The sequence below is a fragment of the Saccopteryx bilineata genome, chromosome 9, assembly GCF_036850765.1.
Source record: "Saccopteryx bilineata isolate mSacBil1 chromosome 9, mSacBil1_pri_phased_curated, whole genome shotgun sequence".
Classification (NCBI taxonomy): Eukaryota; Metazoa; Chordata; class Mammalia; order Chiroptera; family Emballonuridae; genus Saccopteryx; species Saccopteryx bilineata.
In genome coordinates this window covers 87362984-87376203 of record NC_089498.1, presented here as the reverse complement: position 1 = coordinate 87376203, position 13220 = coordinate 87362984, and the positions used below count along the sequence as shown (strand labels likewise).

The 13220-nt window shown below is 52.2% G+C and overlaps 1 protein-coding gene across 4 annotated transcripts; it reads right to left on the bottom strand.

The window, feature by feature from the left end:
- Positions 1–310: 310 nt before the first annotated feature.
- RGR (retinal G protein coupled receptor) lies at positions 311–11249 on the bottom strand. Of its 4 annotated transcripts, none has more exons than XM_066243650.1 (7): positions 11041–11175; positions 9141–9297; positions 7982–8103; positions 4860–5052; positions 3227–3344; positions 1370–1483; positions 311–933 (listed from the first exon to the last, which is right to left on the bottom strand). In XM_066243650.1, the coding sequence occupies exons 1-7, from the start codon at positions 11117–11119 to the stop codon at positions 802–804; spliced, it is 915 nt and encodes a 304-aa protein (XP_066099747.1). In that variant the 5' UTR covers positions 11120–11175; the 3' UTR covers positions 311–801. The 4 variants fall into 4 exon arrangements, with proteins under 4 accessions (XP_066099747.1, XP_066099748.1, XP_066099749.1 ...); XM_066243651.1 differs by having other exon boundaries at positions 4860–5013; positions 11041–11174; XM_066243652.1 differs by lacking the exon at positions 9141–9297 and having other exon boundaries at positions 11041–11249.
- Between the last annotated feature and the right edge of the window lie 1971 nt (positions 11250–13220).

Below are 13220 nucleotides of genomic sequence, written 5' to 3'. Positions count from 1 at the left end.
TGGGTCATACGGTAGTTCTATTTTGACCTTGGAGTTTTGAACCTGGGTCCTCTGTGTCCCAGTCTGATGTTCTATCCACTGTGCCACCACCTGGTCACGCCAGATATCTGAAGTTTTAAATAGATTGTTTTTCAGTGTGGGCAACTAAACAACATGCAGCTAGCTGTTTGGACTGGTGAGTGGGGTGGGTAACTCTCAGTGTGCAGCCGACATGCCTGGTAAAGTGCTGGTCCTTTCTGCATGGTCAGGTCACCCACCATACTGTCATCATATCTCACAAGCTGGGAGGTAGACGCACAGGCAGAGGAAGTCCCTGGCACCAGATAACAATTTAATAAGTGGCAGCTGGATGCTGGCAGCCTGGGTTGAGCTCCCCCAAGCAACCACGAGACTTTTATCTTTTTCTACCTAAGACTCGAGTCCTAACAATTCTGTTGTGCTAAGCAGCTTCTATGGGTGTGGTGAGTACATGTTCAAGCCTCACAATAGCCCCCAAGAAGTCCAGGTTAATATCCTATGTTAGCAGCCAGGAACAAAGGTGTTTCCAAGGTCTCTAGCCTCTGGGTGGAGGCTCTGACTAACCTTCAGGTCTCTCTGGCTCCCAAGGCCCAGCCCCTCCTTTCATAAAGCCTGGTTCCTTTCTGAGTCTCCTGTGTCCAGCCTTCGGCTAGGCTCACAGAGCCATTCGGAATGGAGGATGCATGTCTGTAGCTTGGCTTCTGAGGCTGCTGGGCAGCGTCCCAGTGTGGGGCTCAGCCGAGTGGCAGGCTAGGCTAGGGTCTGAGCAACCCCGTGGAGGTGTCACTGTGCTCGGTCCCACTCATTTCTCTGCTGTGAGAGGCACTGCCAGATTCCTCTGCGGACCATCTCGCTGCCCAGGGCATAGTTCACAGCATTGATTGCAGGCACCATTTTGGCAATGAGAGCGGGCACCTGTTGTGGCAAAACATCAGAGCAAAGAAGTTTCAAAGCCTCTGCTTCTCTCTCTGATCTTACCTAGTGACTCCAGCCTACCTGCATCACCCCCAGAGTCGCCAGTCATCTGACCTGCTGCCTCTGAGTCTCTCCTGACCAGCTGTCAGATGAGGGATGGGAGCACGTGCCTCCCTAGGCACTGTCTCAGCCCCTGGTCCCAGATGCATGCTCACCATCTGGCTGGCTGGCCCTGTCATCTCACAGGAGGCTTAGGCAATGTCAAGCAGCAACCCCATGTGGCTGAGTGACAGGTAAATTCCCAGTAAATTAGGAGCATTCAAAAGAAGAGAGAAAAAGAGACTATCATGGAGGCAGTAAAGCAAGGAAGAAAGGCTGGGTAGAACAGAGAGACACAGAATGGAGAGCGCTAGCTCGAGAACTGGAGATGCTGTACCATCTGCAGCTTGGGGGAGATGGAGGCCACATCCACGATGGCTGCGTACAGATACAGGAGGGCATAGGGGCCCCATCCAAGCAGCAGCATCCTGGCTGGCAGAGTGGTGTTCACCTGGGGAGAAATTGTCACAGGACGGAGGCACTGACTTGCTCCAGTGGCTGGCAGCCCCGTGCAGCCCAGGGACCATGCAGGCACAGCAGGGCAGTGCAGCATGACCAGGCTGTGGGAAGGTGCTGAGCCTGCAGGGGAATTTGGAACCACATGGACCTTTCTGCCATTTAAAATGCACGACCTTAAGCCTGTCATTTCAGCGTACTCAACCTCAGTTTCCTGGTCTGTAAAATGACCAGATACTACCTAGAGGCATGATCTGGGGCAGATGATGAACTTCCTTCCTGGTCGAAGCCTGGGCTCTCTGAGTGTGGTTGTGTGCCTGAGGGTCCCCAGGCTGACCTGCCTTCACATCTCAGTCCCAGAAACCACAAGTTACCTGGCTGGTCAACCTGTCCCGGGTTCAAAGGGACTGCTTTCCACTGAGTGAGACACAACTAGGGAGCAAGCCATGTGGTACCCCCTGGGACCACATGGGGGCGCTCGACTTGCAATCTAATTTTAGGGTGGAAGCTGCCATATTCACATACACTCAGATGATGATAAATTCTGACGCTAAACATAGGTGTCTATTTCCTCTTGACTATGTCTTTCTTTAACAGAGAAGGTGACCTAAGCTTGCAGCCGAGGTCCCTAGGCCTGTGCTTGGCGATTTCTGCTGATGCCATCAGACAGATGGTTTCAAGTCAGCTGAGAAAAATGAGAAAATCCATGTGACAGCCTTGTCCCCTGGCTGACTGAACCTCCAATAGATGTGGTGACTTTGAGAGCCCAGACGGGGTTTGGAGGCAGCAATGAGCAAGTGGCCACTGAGTGGGGAGCTTAGGATGTGATTCTGATTCTGTGACCTCAGGGGAACCTGGTCTTCAGCTAAAGTAGATTTGTATAGCCCTTTTCCAATGCACAGGGGGAAAGTAATGTGGCAGAGCAAGGGCCTCAACAAGATTATTTCTTTTATGCACCATGAGTGACCACATGGGTGGTGGAGTCCCAGCACTGGGTTTGATCCAACTCTGCTGTTCCTAGTTGTGGCTTTTGACGAATGGCTTAGCTAACCCCTTTCAGCCCCCAGTTTTCAGTCTGTGACATCGGGATAATAAACCCTCCCCTCCTCCAAGAGCGGCTGCAAAAATGAAATGACATAATTCACAAAAGTACTATTAGCATCTGGGTTTAAACATCTTTGGCACTCGCTATGACTCATCTGCTAGAAATTATCCAGGTGACAAAGTTAAAAGAAAATTGTGGCTAGGGAATAATAATGTAGAAATTCAGAGATGGCCAGAGGGGCTTACTTTGAAGTATTCCATTTCTTGGACAAATGTGCTTGCAGGTGTGATTTTTATGTTGTGGGTAACAGCCTGTGCCTGTGATCAAACTAAACATCTTAGAGTGATTCAAAGCAGCATTTAAAAAGTATGTCATTTTGTGCCAACCCTCATATGCTTGGGAAGAAAAAAATATAACAGCGTGGATGGTATCTGGCAGGGTAAGCTGGCCCTTGGGTTGAGTGTCTGTCCAGTAAGTCTGAGCAGCCCTGACCCTTCCTCTGGGTCTTGGTCGTCCCCAGCAACCTTAGGAGGTATGTTCTTGCCCTGACTCCCAGCTCTATAAAAGCTGGATTTTCTTTTAATTGTTTAAAACACAGAAAACCCCTAATTGCTCTCTGTCATGTCATTCATGTTCCCTTGTGTCCCTGAGCTGGATAGAGAGATTTTTTCTGCTCTAGGAGTTAGACCTCACCTGGAGATGGCCCGTCTTCCCGACTTTCTGCTCCATGAGCCTATAGGATGTAAGTGTGATGAAGACAGGCAGGAGGAAGTTGAAAAAGGCCATGGTGAAGAGAAAGCTGATGAAGTTCCTGCAGGCAGAGGGGCAAGGAGTAAGGGTTCTCTCTCATGGGTGGTCGCCACCCTGAAAAGCCTGCTCCCCTTTGCTCTGCACAGTCTCATGCAAGGAGCTGCTCCCATCCGACTGGTGCTCAGAGTGTGTGCACTCCTGGGTCCAATCTGAGCTTCCCTCAGAGTTGGGGGGTCCCGGGTCCTCCTAGAAGTTGCCTTAAGGAACCAGAAAGCTGAGATGAGGGAGGGTCCTCCTTTAGTGCGCTGTTGGGCAGTTCAAGTGTTCAGCACTATATGTGCCCCGAGCACAGAGAACGGGACACTTTCACGTGGGAAACGTGTATTCCAGATGGAGACATCAGTGGTCCAAGAGGAAGGTGCATTCGAGGAGTATTACTGGCACAGGGATTTGAAAAGGCCCTGCTAGTGACAAAGAGACTGGGAACTGCCCTGGCTGGACAGCTCAGTTGGTTAGAGCATCGTTCTGAAGTGCAGAGGTTGTCAGTTTGATCCCTGGTCAGGGCACGTACAGGAATAGGTCGATGTTCCTCTCTGTCTGTCTGTTTCTCTCCCTTCTTCTCTCACTAAAATCAATAAATAAAAATTTAAAGAGAGAGAGAGAGAGAGAGAAGAGAGACTGGGCACTGTGTCACTGCAGAAATTGTTGTTGTCATGGGAAATGGAAGGGTTGACCCTTCGAAAGGGATAACATGCAACCTTAGTGCTGTCTGGGTAGGAGGAAGGGAGGCCAGAAGGACTGGACAGTGTCCGGGGAAAACCTGCAAGGAGTGCTCTGGCGGGGGGGGGGGGGCGCTTGGGCCAGACCCAGGGTTCTCCCGTGGGTGTCACCTGGGAGATGCATTCTTTGGGGCAGACGCTTCATGAGTAAATGTTAGTAAACATGTGAAGCAGATGACTGCAGCATGGCTCTGTGGAAGTGAGAGGGGGGCCGGAGGCAATGGGACCCCTCCCCTAACCGTCTCCTTACGGCCTGGTCTTCCCAGAGCCCCATAGATTAGACACGTGCTCCATGATGCCATTGCTCCTGTCTCTCCAGGGTCTGGTCCAGGGACTGGCTCGCAGCAGATGCTCAGGGAATTCGGAAACCTGAACACTAAGTCAAGGAGGCCCCTCCCAATGCAAACACTTAACATTCTTTGAATCTGTCAAACCCAAAGACATGACTCCCTCTAGAAAGTAATAAAGTCAGAGCTTGGACAGCTGACTGTGCTGAAGATGGTCAAGGGATCATGGGGCTCAGCAACTGTCATAACGAACACAGGCCAATGGCTCACTAGACGATGCCTCTTCTGGGGCTCAGCTCTGCACCTCGATTTGTACAATATTTCCACCACTTGGCCAGTGTTCTGAATGGGCCTTTCCCAGTCCCAATGCCAACCTGCGAGTAGGTATCATACGTAAGGAGTTGAGATTGTCTGGCAAATGTTGACATTCCCCCAGTTAGATTTTCAGCTGTGATGTTGCTGAGAAGGGCTCGAGCCAAGATTCCCATGGGAGGGAGCCTTCCACCTCACCTGTCCCCCCTGGAGTAGTCCAGGGTGCAGCATGTCCCCAGGGGCTCATAGTCGTAATGGCCCCAGCCCAGGAGGGGCAGTGCTGCCCAGAAGGCAGAAGACAGCCACACGAAGATCACCAAGGAAACGGCTGTGTTCCATGCCAATCCGCAGCCTGTGTGGACGGGGAGGAGATGTTGAGAGGCGGCAGTAGCTATCAGAGTAAAAAAGAATGGACTTTGTGGTCATGCCAAATGGCCTGAAACGCTGGCTCTGATGTTTTATAGCTTAGTGCCTCTGGCAAGTTAAGAGAATCTCTGAACCTCAGTTTTCTCTATACAAAATGGGAGTGATAGGTCTTGCATTAAAGAACTGTTATGGCCTGACCAGGCGGTGGCGCAGTGGATAGAGCGTCGGACTGGGATGCAGAGGACCCAGGTTCAAGACCCTGAGGTCGCCAGCTTCAGTGTGGGCTCATCTGGTTTGAGGAAAAGCCCACAAGCCTGAACCCAAGGTCGCTGGCTCCAGCAAGGGGTTACTCAGTCTGCTGAAGGCCTGCAGTCAAGGCACATATGAGAAAGCAATCAATGAACAACTAAGGTGTTGCAACGCGCAATGAAGAACTAATGATTGATGCTTCTCATCTCTCTCCGTTCCTGTCTGTCTGTCTCTGTCTATCCCTCTCTCTGACTCACTCTCCATCTCTGTAAAAAAAAAATTAAAAAATTAAAAAATTAAAAAAAAAAAGAACTGTTATGAAGAATAAAAGAGATAACAGATGGGAAGAGCTCCTACTAGTAGACACTGTATGCCATCTTCTTTAGAGGGCAGAGAAAGGAGAGGTGGTGAAGAGACAGCTGTGCTAAGTTAGGTTAGAAACATGGACAGTGGGTCAGGTGAGGGTCATTGGCAGACCAAAGTGGGGTCTGGACTCATCACCATTCTCACTCTTTCTCAGAAGAGCAGGATACTTGCTGAGAACCCTTGACTTAGGATCTGGGGCTCTATCTCAGTGCCACTGTCCGAGGCTAGGTCCTGACAGCATATTCTGGTGTGACCAGTCCCCTTGACCTGACCTGACCTCCTTCACATCCGTCCACTCATCCCACTTACAGCCTCACCCAGCCCTTTCCACACAGTGGTTCCTCCTGGACCTCGCTTTGGGCTGCCCTTCCCAGGTGCCTGCTCTGTCTGTGGCTTATGCTGTGTTCCTTTGTAGACAAGACTCCAGGTAAGGGATAGGAGGAATCCAGGTGGGGCTTGATCAGCAGGGAAGAGCAGGTCTACAGACCTCCTCACCCCAACACTTGGATTCCATCGACACAGCCCCAGATGGAGTTTGCTTGGACGGCTCTCCCATCTGTGGACTGAATGCTTATGGCCCTGACCCAAAATGCATATGCCCCTGATCACCATGTGATGGCATTTGGGGACGAAGGACTTTGGGAAGTGCTTAGGTCATGGGAGTGAAGCCTCCACAATGGGATAAATATCCAGATAAAAGAGACATGAGAGACGAGCTCTTTCTCCTCCATGTGAGGACACAGAGGGAGACGGCCATCTGCACACCAGGAAGAGGGCCCTCATCAGAACACACTGCCACACCCTGATCTTGAACTTCCACCTTCCAGAACTGTGAAAGACAAATTTCTGTTGTTTAAGCTGCCCAGTTTATTGTGTTTCCCTAGCTGAATAAGACCCATATTAATTGCTGTGGGCACAATAATTAATATACACTTTGACACTTGTGTTGCATTAACCGTTTTGGCTTTGGAAACAGATGACCAAGGTGACACACCTAAGGCCACCCAGTAATGGTGTAGATGCGCTCAGGCTCTCTTCTTCCCCGTTCCCACTTTGGCCCTGCTCCATGCCCTCCAGAACAGGAAGGGCTTTGGTCCAGGGGCCCTGGGACAGGGAGCAACTTCTCTGTGTTGAGGCGGAGGGGGCCTATTGCTGTCTGAGAAGGTGTGTGTGTGAGGGTGCACATGTGAGAGTCCGTGAGATGGTCGGAGGGAGTTTGGGGCAGGGCTGGGGGAGTGGTGGGAGAAGAGCTCCAAAGTCATCTGGGCCAGGAGGGGCTAACCTGCCAGAACAAGGCACTTTTTGGTCTGGAGAGAAGCAGGTGGCTTTGCCAAGGGCCAGCAGCTGTGTGTGTGTGTGTGTGGCAAAGACAGATCTGAGATTCCAAAGGGGCCATGCTCAGGGTTTCAGGCCATGCTGACCACAAAGCCCACATTAACCTCCAAGCCAGGTACATCTATAGCTCCAAACTTGGAGCCAGAAGACAAAAAGAGAGACTGCTCTGGAGGCACCTGGGCCATGCCCAATCCCAGTTCTCTCCCTGTTAGCTGTGTGACCTTAGACAAGCTGTTGAACTTCTCTGAGCCTCTGCTTCCCAGTCTGCAAGCTAGGGGTTTGCTGTGAGGGTTAGCTGGGCCATAGCTCCCCAAAGTAGGCTTGTACCCCCTGGTGGTGAGGGGGATTCTAAAAAGCCTATGGGTGAACATGTGTTTTATATTAATGTGTATTAAAGTTATAAGAATAGTGAAGCTGTGATGTCATAGATATTGTTTAGAACAAGAATAAGGTGGGTGTTTAAAGTGAGTCACTTCTAAGAAAGAAATATCAAGTAAATAACAGAGCAGGTGGAACACTGATATGGCCAATTATGCAGCTGGTGTTTGACAACATGGGGAATCTAGAGCTAGCCTAGTTTCACGAAGCTCTGGCATAGCAGAGGGAAGTGTGAGATGTGCAAGTGCACACACAGACACACATACGTGCTTACACACATACACATCACCTCTCTGCCCCCCAACAGTGCCTGTCTCCAAAGGCATTTTCTGTATCAATGATCTCTTTTGATTTTCAGAATAAAACTGAGGTTGGTTACAAAAATCATCTTGCAAAGGAGACTGAGGCTCAGAGGGGACCCCTGACTTGTCTGAGACTGCAGTGAGGGCACAGGCAGCATGCGCTTCAACACCGGTCTTGCAGTCTCCAGCCTTGCTCCTTCCGAGTGCCCACACCCCACCCTGGTGCATACTTTCCCTTACCACACTCCCTTGAACTGGGAAACCCTGTGCCGATCTCCATCCTCATCACCCTCACCCCCCCACCCTGGGAGCCCCCAGACGTACGGGTGCAGTAGTGGTGATAGCGCCCCCAGGCGATGGCCGCGCTGCTGCAGATGCTGGCCAGCGCTGCTGCGAAGCCCTGGAAGCCGTGGGCCTGGCAGCCGTCCGCACCGTAGGGCCAGCGCCTGTGGGGGACAGTGGGTACAGTGAGGCCTCCCCGCAGTCCCTGCCCCTCCCACACCTACCCAGTAGTAGCATAGAGGCACCTTCCTGAACATTTGCTCCGTTCCTCAGAGGAGGCCTTTATTATCTGTGTTTCCTGTGTGGAAACTGGGCCTTAGAGCTCGAGTCAGTGGGGCACAGGTGTGGAGTCCTGGGCACACTCTGAGCTCAGCACCATGGCTGGAGCAAAGGTCTCTGCGTGGCCAGGTACCTCCCTTACAGTAAATGGAACACAAGATAGCTCATGCCTTTATTCCATAGGTGGGGAAACTGAGGCTTAGAGAAGACAAGGTACCCAGTCAAGGTCACAGAGCAGATGGAGGCAAAGTCATGGGCCAAGCAAAGGTAACGGCTTCAGTAGCCCCTTCCCCACCCTGGGCAGAGTCAAGAGGAGAACCCTCCCAGGCCCTTCCCACCCAGGTGGGCTCCAGCCTCTGTCAGCAGTGCCAGTGTTCCATGTGCTTAGGGAGACAGTCCCGTGCACAGCTGTGGGGCCGCACGGAAAGACCCTGGCCTGCACGTGAGGAGGCCCTGGACACTTGCCTCAGTTAGTCTTTTTTGCTTTCCTGAACACTCATTCAGGGCTTCCCAGGTCCCAATTCTTGTTTTGAGTTATTTGCAAATAATAACAAGTCAATACTTCCAACCACCATATACGTTAGGAAATAATATCCTAATTTAGAGAAGAAGCCAAGAGGGAGAAAGAAAGGAGCCAAGAGTCACAGGCAGGCGACCTGGTTGCTGGGCCTGTGCTCTTAATGCACCTGGTCCATCAGTCAGTCAGCTCCGTCCATCAGGCCTGAGCAGCTCCTGTGGTCCAGAAGTCGGCTATGCTTCTTTGGGGAGTCTGGGATTTGGATTTAGCCTGGTTCAGCCTGCCTGCCCTCCCTTCTAGGGTCGGCTTGCTGTTGGTAGGAAGAGTAGCTCTGACCTGGCTCTTGGTGCCCAGAGGTCAGGCCCTAGCAGGACCCTTAGCCTAGGGACTGGGGAGGGCCGGTACCGGAGGAGGCTGGATGTGGCTGCGACGAGGGCATTCAGACTGACACCACTGTCCGCCAGCGCCAAACTCAGCACCAGCAGGTGGCTGGGGGTCCGAAGCTCCGGGCTTTTGCAGAAAGAGAGGATGGTCAGGCTATTGAGGCTGAGACCGGCGAGAGCTGAAAGGAAGAGGGACTGGCATAGGGGCTTGTGAGGCCCACTGGGAGTCAGAACCAGGAGTGTGGGGTGAGCGGAGCCTGAACAAACCCATACCCTTGCCCCTTCCCACTCTGCAAGCCTCTCTGTACAACTCATCAAACACCTACAAGAAGGGCTAGGGCTGGCCCTCGGAGACAGAAAGCCATGGGACACACTGCTTTCCAGTGCTTGCAGTCCAAAGAGAAGACGGACAAGGAGGAACACCAGACAAGCAGGGCAGTGCACACTACAACACCGGTCAGCACAACCGCGCCAGGGCGCCGGTCAGCACGACCGCGCCAGGGCACCCATCAACATGACGGCCCCTAAGCACTCAGCGCATGAGGTGTGGTGCTCTGCACTGCACACAGATCCTCTCCCTCAGTCTTGGATACTGCCCTCCCAGTTTATGGCTGGGAAACTGAGGCTCAGAGACACTAGCTAACTTGTCTTAAGCAGCAGCTAGTAAATGGTGGGGCTAGGGGTTGAGCTCAAGTCTTTCAAATTCTAGAATGCCTTCTCTGAGTGCTGGGGAGCCACGACGGGGGGGGGGCCTTGAAGAGAAGGAGGCTTCGTAAGAGTGGGGAGGGGTCCAGAACACCAGGCAGTCAGGTGAGCTTTGCAGAGGGTGGTCTCAGGGGGCAGACCAGCCTGACCTTGAATTTTGGCTTGGTCACGCCTCACGCTCACTGAGTCTTGGCTTCCCCCGTCTGCAGTGAGGAGGGGGAAACATCCTGTCTTCCAAACTGTGAGCGTTCACTAGGAGGACAGAGTGCAGAGAGAGCGTTCTAGAAAGAGAAATGGCATGTGCAGAGACATACAGCAGTAAAATTTCAAGGCATGCCTGGGAACAGAGGGGTGTTAGATCGTAGGGTTCCCAGAAGAGAGGCAATGAGGCGGGCCACCAGGACCAGCCTGTGGCTGCCGCTTCCTCTCCACGGTCGGTTCTCATTGGATGAGAGAATGTGTGGGTTATTTCTCTGGGTCTGCTGTGAACAAGGGCTGCGTCCCCATCAACATAGTCTTTGGCTGGTCCAGTTCCTGGGTCTACAATCCCAGCTCCAGCCTCAGTGAGCTTCTTAGGGGTCTGGGTTGAGGCAGGCACCTCGTGGACTCCTTAAGTGCCCCTAGAGTAGAAATGCTTAGGGCTGCGTAAGGGTGCTAGAGGGCCTAGGAGTGAATGCACCTAAAGCTCTGTGGTGCATTCTCAGCTAGCACTTTATTTAGTATTATTTTTTCAGCTAGCATTTTCTACACATGACCCAATCTAATTTCATCACGACCCACTTGGGATGTCAGGGCACTGAGGTCTGGAGAGCTCGAGTGACTTGGTTACAGTCACACAGGTGGCAGAACTGTCTGTCTGTAGAACCTATCAGTTGCCTGATCTTACACAGGATCTTTAGCAGAATTTCCAGGGAGTGGATTAAACTCTCTCCTTGTTGGAGGAACACTGGAAAAGCTAGGACATTTCTGGTTTTGGTCGTGCCCTGGGTAGATGTCCCCTTCTCCAAATGCCCCCACTCCCGAGCCGTCTGGCTCTTCTCCCTTGGCTCCCAGCTTGCAGGTTGCATTTCACAGGTGTAGCCATCAAAAGCCCGCACCAATCCAGGCACAAGGAGCAGGGTTTGGGGACTTCTCCTCGCCAGCTTCCTAGCTGTGGCCTCTCCAGATTCTAAAGGCCCACTGGGTCCTCACTCCACCCCAGGTCCTGCCTGGCTCACCTTCCACCAGCAGCACTGTCCCCACAGCCAGCACCTCCAGTTCCCCAAATCCTCTGGGCAGGGACCTGGACTCTGCCATCCTTGCCTTCCTCCCAGACGTCTCGCTCTCCTCTCCTCTGGCTCCCAAAGCCAGGCCCCTCACTTTTAAAGGGCCATCTCACATGCTTGCACATGCAGGGGATTATGCTGGACCTTGGGCTCCTTCTTGCTGCCTCTCCTTCTATTGTAAATCACCTTCTGGCCCAAGCAGAAGGAGCCTATTCACCAGCTGAACAGGGCCACCTTTGTGAAGGAGGCTGGAGCCACGTCCCTACGTTTCAGCCCCATGAGGCAGGATTAAGAGCCTGAAATCCAATGGCCTATGGCTGAGAGTGGAATTAGAAAAGAGTTGCATAACCCAGGGAGGAAAGGGGAGCAGAAGGAGGGGTTTGACATGCAGCCAGTCCCGAGAGTGGGCTGGGAGCCAGGCCCTGACCTGTCTAGGTGCCAACGAGCTGAGTACCTGTGTGCCTGTGTGTACTCACAAGCGAAGGGGAAAGGATGATGGCTGTAAAGTCATCTGTTGTCACAGAAAGAACCCCAGCTTGGACTAGAACTCGGGTTCTGGTTCCGAATGTGCCATTAACAGCTATGTGCCCTGGGGTAGGACCCTCTGGGTCTCTGTTTCCTCCTTTGCAATGTAAGCATCTTTTTGCAAGGCCTGTGTACGTGGTGGTTGAAGAATACATCATGGATATACCCTTCTGGGCTGCACTTCCTGAATCCCAGAGAGCGCTTCAGCTACACAAGAACAAACACTCCTGAGGCACTGGTTTGGGACAGAGGGCCTGTGTCCCCTTGTAAGTGGTCCACAACCCACAAAGACTTTGGCTTCTACAAGTGAGGTCCTGGTATAAGTCATGCACTGGCTCATGGGGAAGTTTGCATCAGGAAACACTCATCTAGAGCAGCTGAACTCATTTTCAGATAAAGACACCAAGGACCAGGGTGCAACAGAGCTAATGTTTATGGAGGGCCCTCTTAGGGCCTGGCCCTGTGCTAAGTGACCTTGTGAGGATTCCTGCAACAACCCCTGGACTAGACACTGTCCTTTTCCATTTCTCAGGAGTGAACTGAGCTCAAAGCAGTGAAGAATCAGCCTGAGAGCCCTGGCCGGTTGGCTTAGTGGTAGAGCGTCGGCCTGGCGTGCAGGAGTCCCAGGTTCGATTCCTGCCCAGGGCACACAGAAGAAGCACCCATCTGCTTCTCCACCCCTCCCCCTCTCCTTCCTCTCTGTCTCTCTCTTCCCCTCCCGCAGCCAAGGCTCCATTGGAGCAAAATTTGCCCGAGCACTGAGGATGGCTCTGTGGCCTCTGCCTCAGGTGCTAGAATGGCTCTGATTGCGGCAGAGCGATGCCCCAAGATGGGCAGAGCATCGCCCCCTGGTGGGCCTGCCGGGTGGATCCTGGCCCGGCACATGCGGAGTCTGTCTGACTGCCTCCCTGTTTCCAACTTCAGAAAAAAAAAAAAAAATCAGCCTGAGGCTATGCCCTAATTCACAAAAGCCCCAGCTCCTGATTCCCAGGGCTCCTGGTCAACCAGCTAATTTTATTTGATAAATGTTCTTTTCCCATGCCTTTCTTCTTTTTAAAAAAAAAATTATTTATTTATTTATTTATTTATTTATTTATTTTTACAGAGACAGAGAGTGAGTCAGAGAGAGGAATAGACAGGGATAGACAGGAACAGAGAGAGATGAGAAGCATCAATCATTAACTTTTTATTGCGCGTTGCAACACCTTAGTTGTTCACTAATTGCCTTCTCAAATGTGCCTTGACTGCAGGCCTTCAGCAGACCGAGTAACCCCTTGCTCGAGCCAGCGACCTTGGGTTCAAGCTTTTGCTCAAACCAGATGAGCCCGCGCTTAAGTTGGCGACCTCAGGGTCTTGAACCTGGGTCCTCTGCATCCCAGTCCGACGCTCTATCCACTGCGCCACCACCTGGTCAGTCTCCCATGCCTTTCCTCTTGTGGTCCACACTTACATCCAAGCCTAAGCACCCCTCAGGGCTGAGCTGACATCCACATTCCTAGAAGCCTTCCTTGATAAACCAGTTACCACAGAGTCTTCTCTGCCCTTCTCCAATTTCTATCTCGCATTACTGGTTAATACCAGGTTGGTTTTTCACGCCTGCAAGATTG

What these genes read in the sequence shown, in the direction of transcription:
- RGR (XM_066243650.1), bottom strand. Translation starts at nt 11,119, where the DNA reads ATGGCAGAGTCCAGGTCCCTGCCCAGAGGATTTGGGGAACTGGAGGTG. An exon ending in GACAGTGCTGCTGGTGGAAG is followed by an intron (nt 9,298 to 11,040) that starts GTGAGCCAGGCA and finishes TCTTCCTTTCAG; the next exon opens with CTCTCGCCGGTCTCAGCCTC. An exon ending in GGAAGACGGGCCATCTCCAG is followed by an intron (nt 1,484 to 3,226) that starts GTGAGGTCTAAC and finishes ATTTCTCCCCAG; the next exon opens with GTGAACACCACTCTGCCAGC.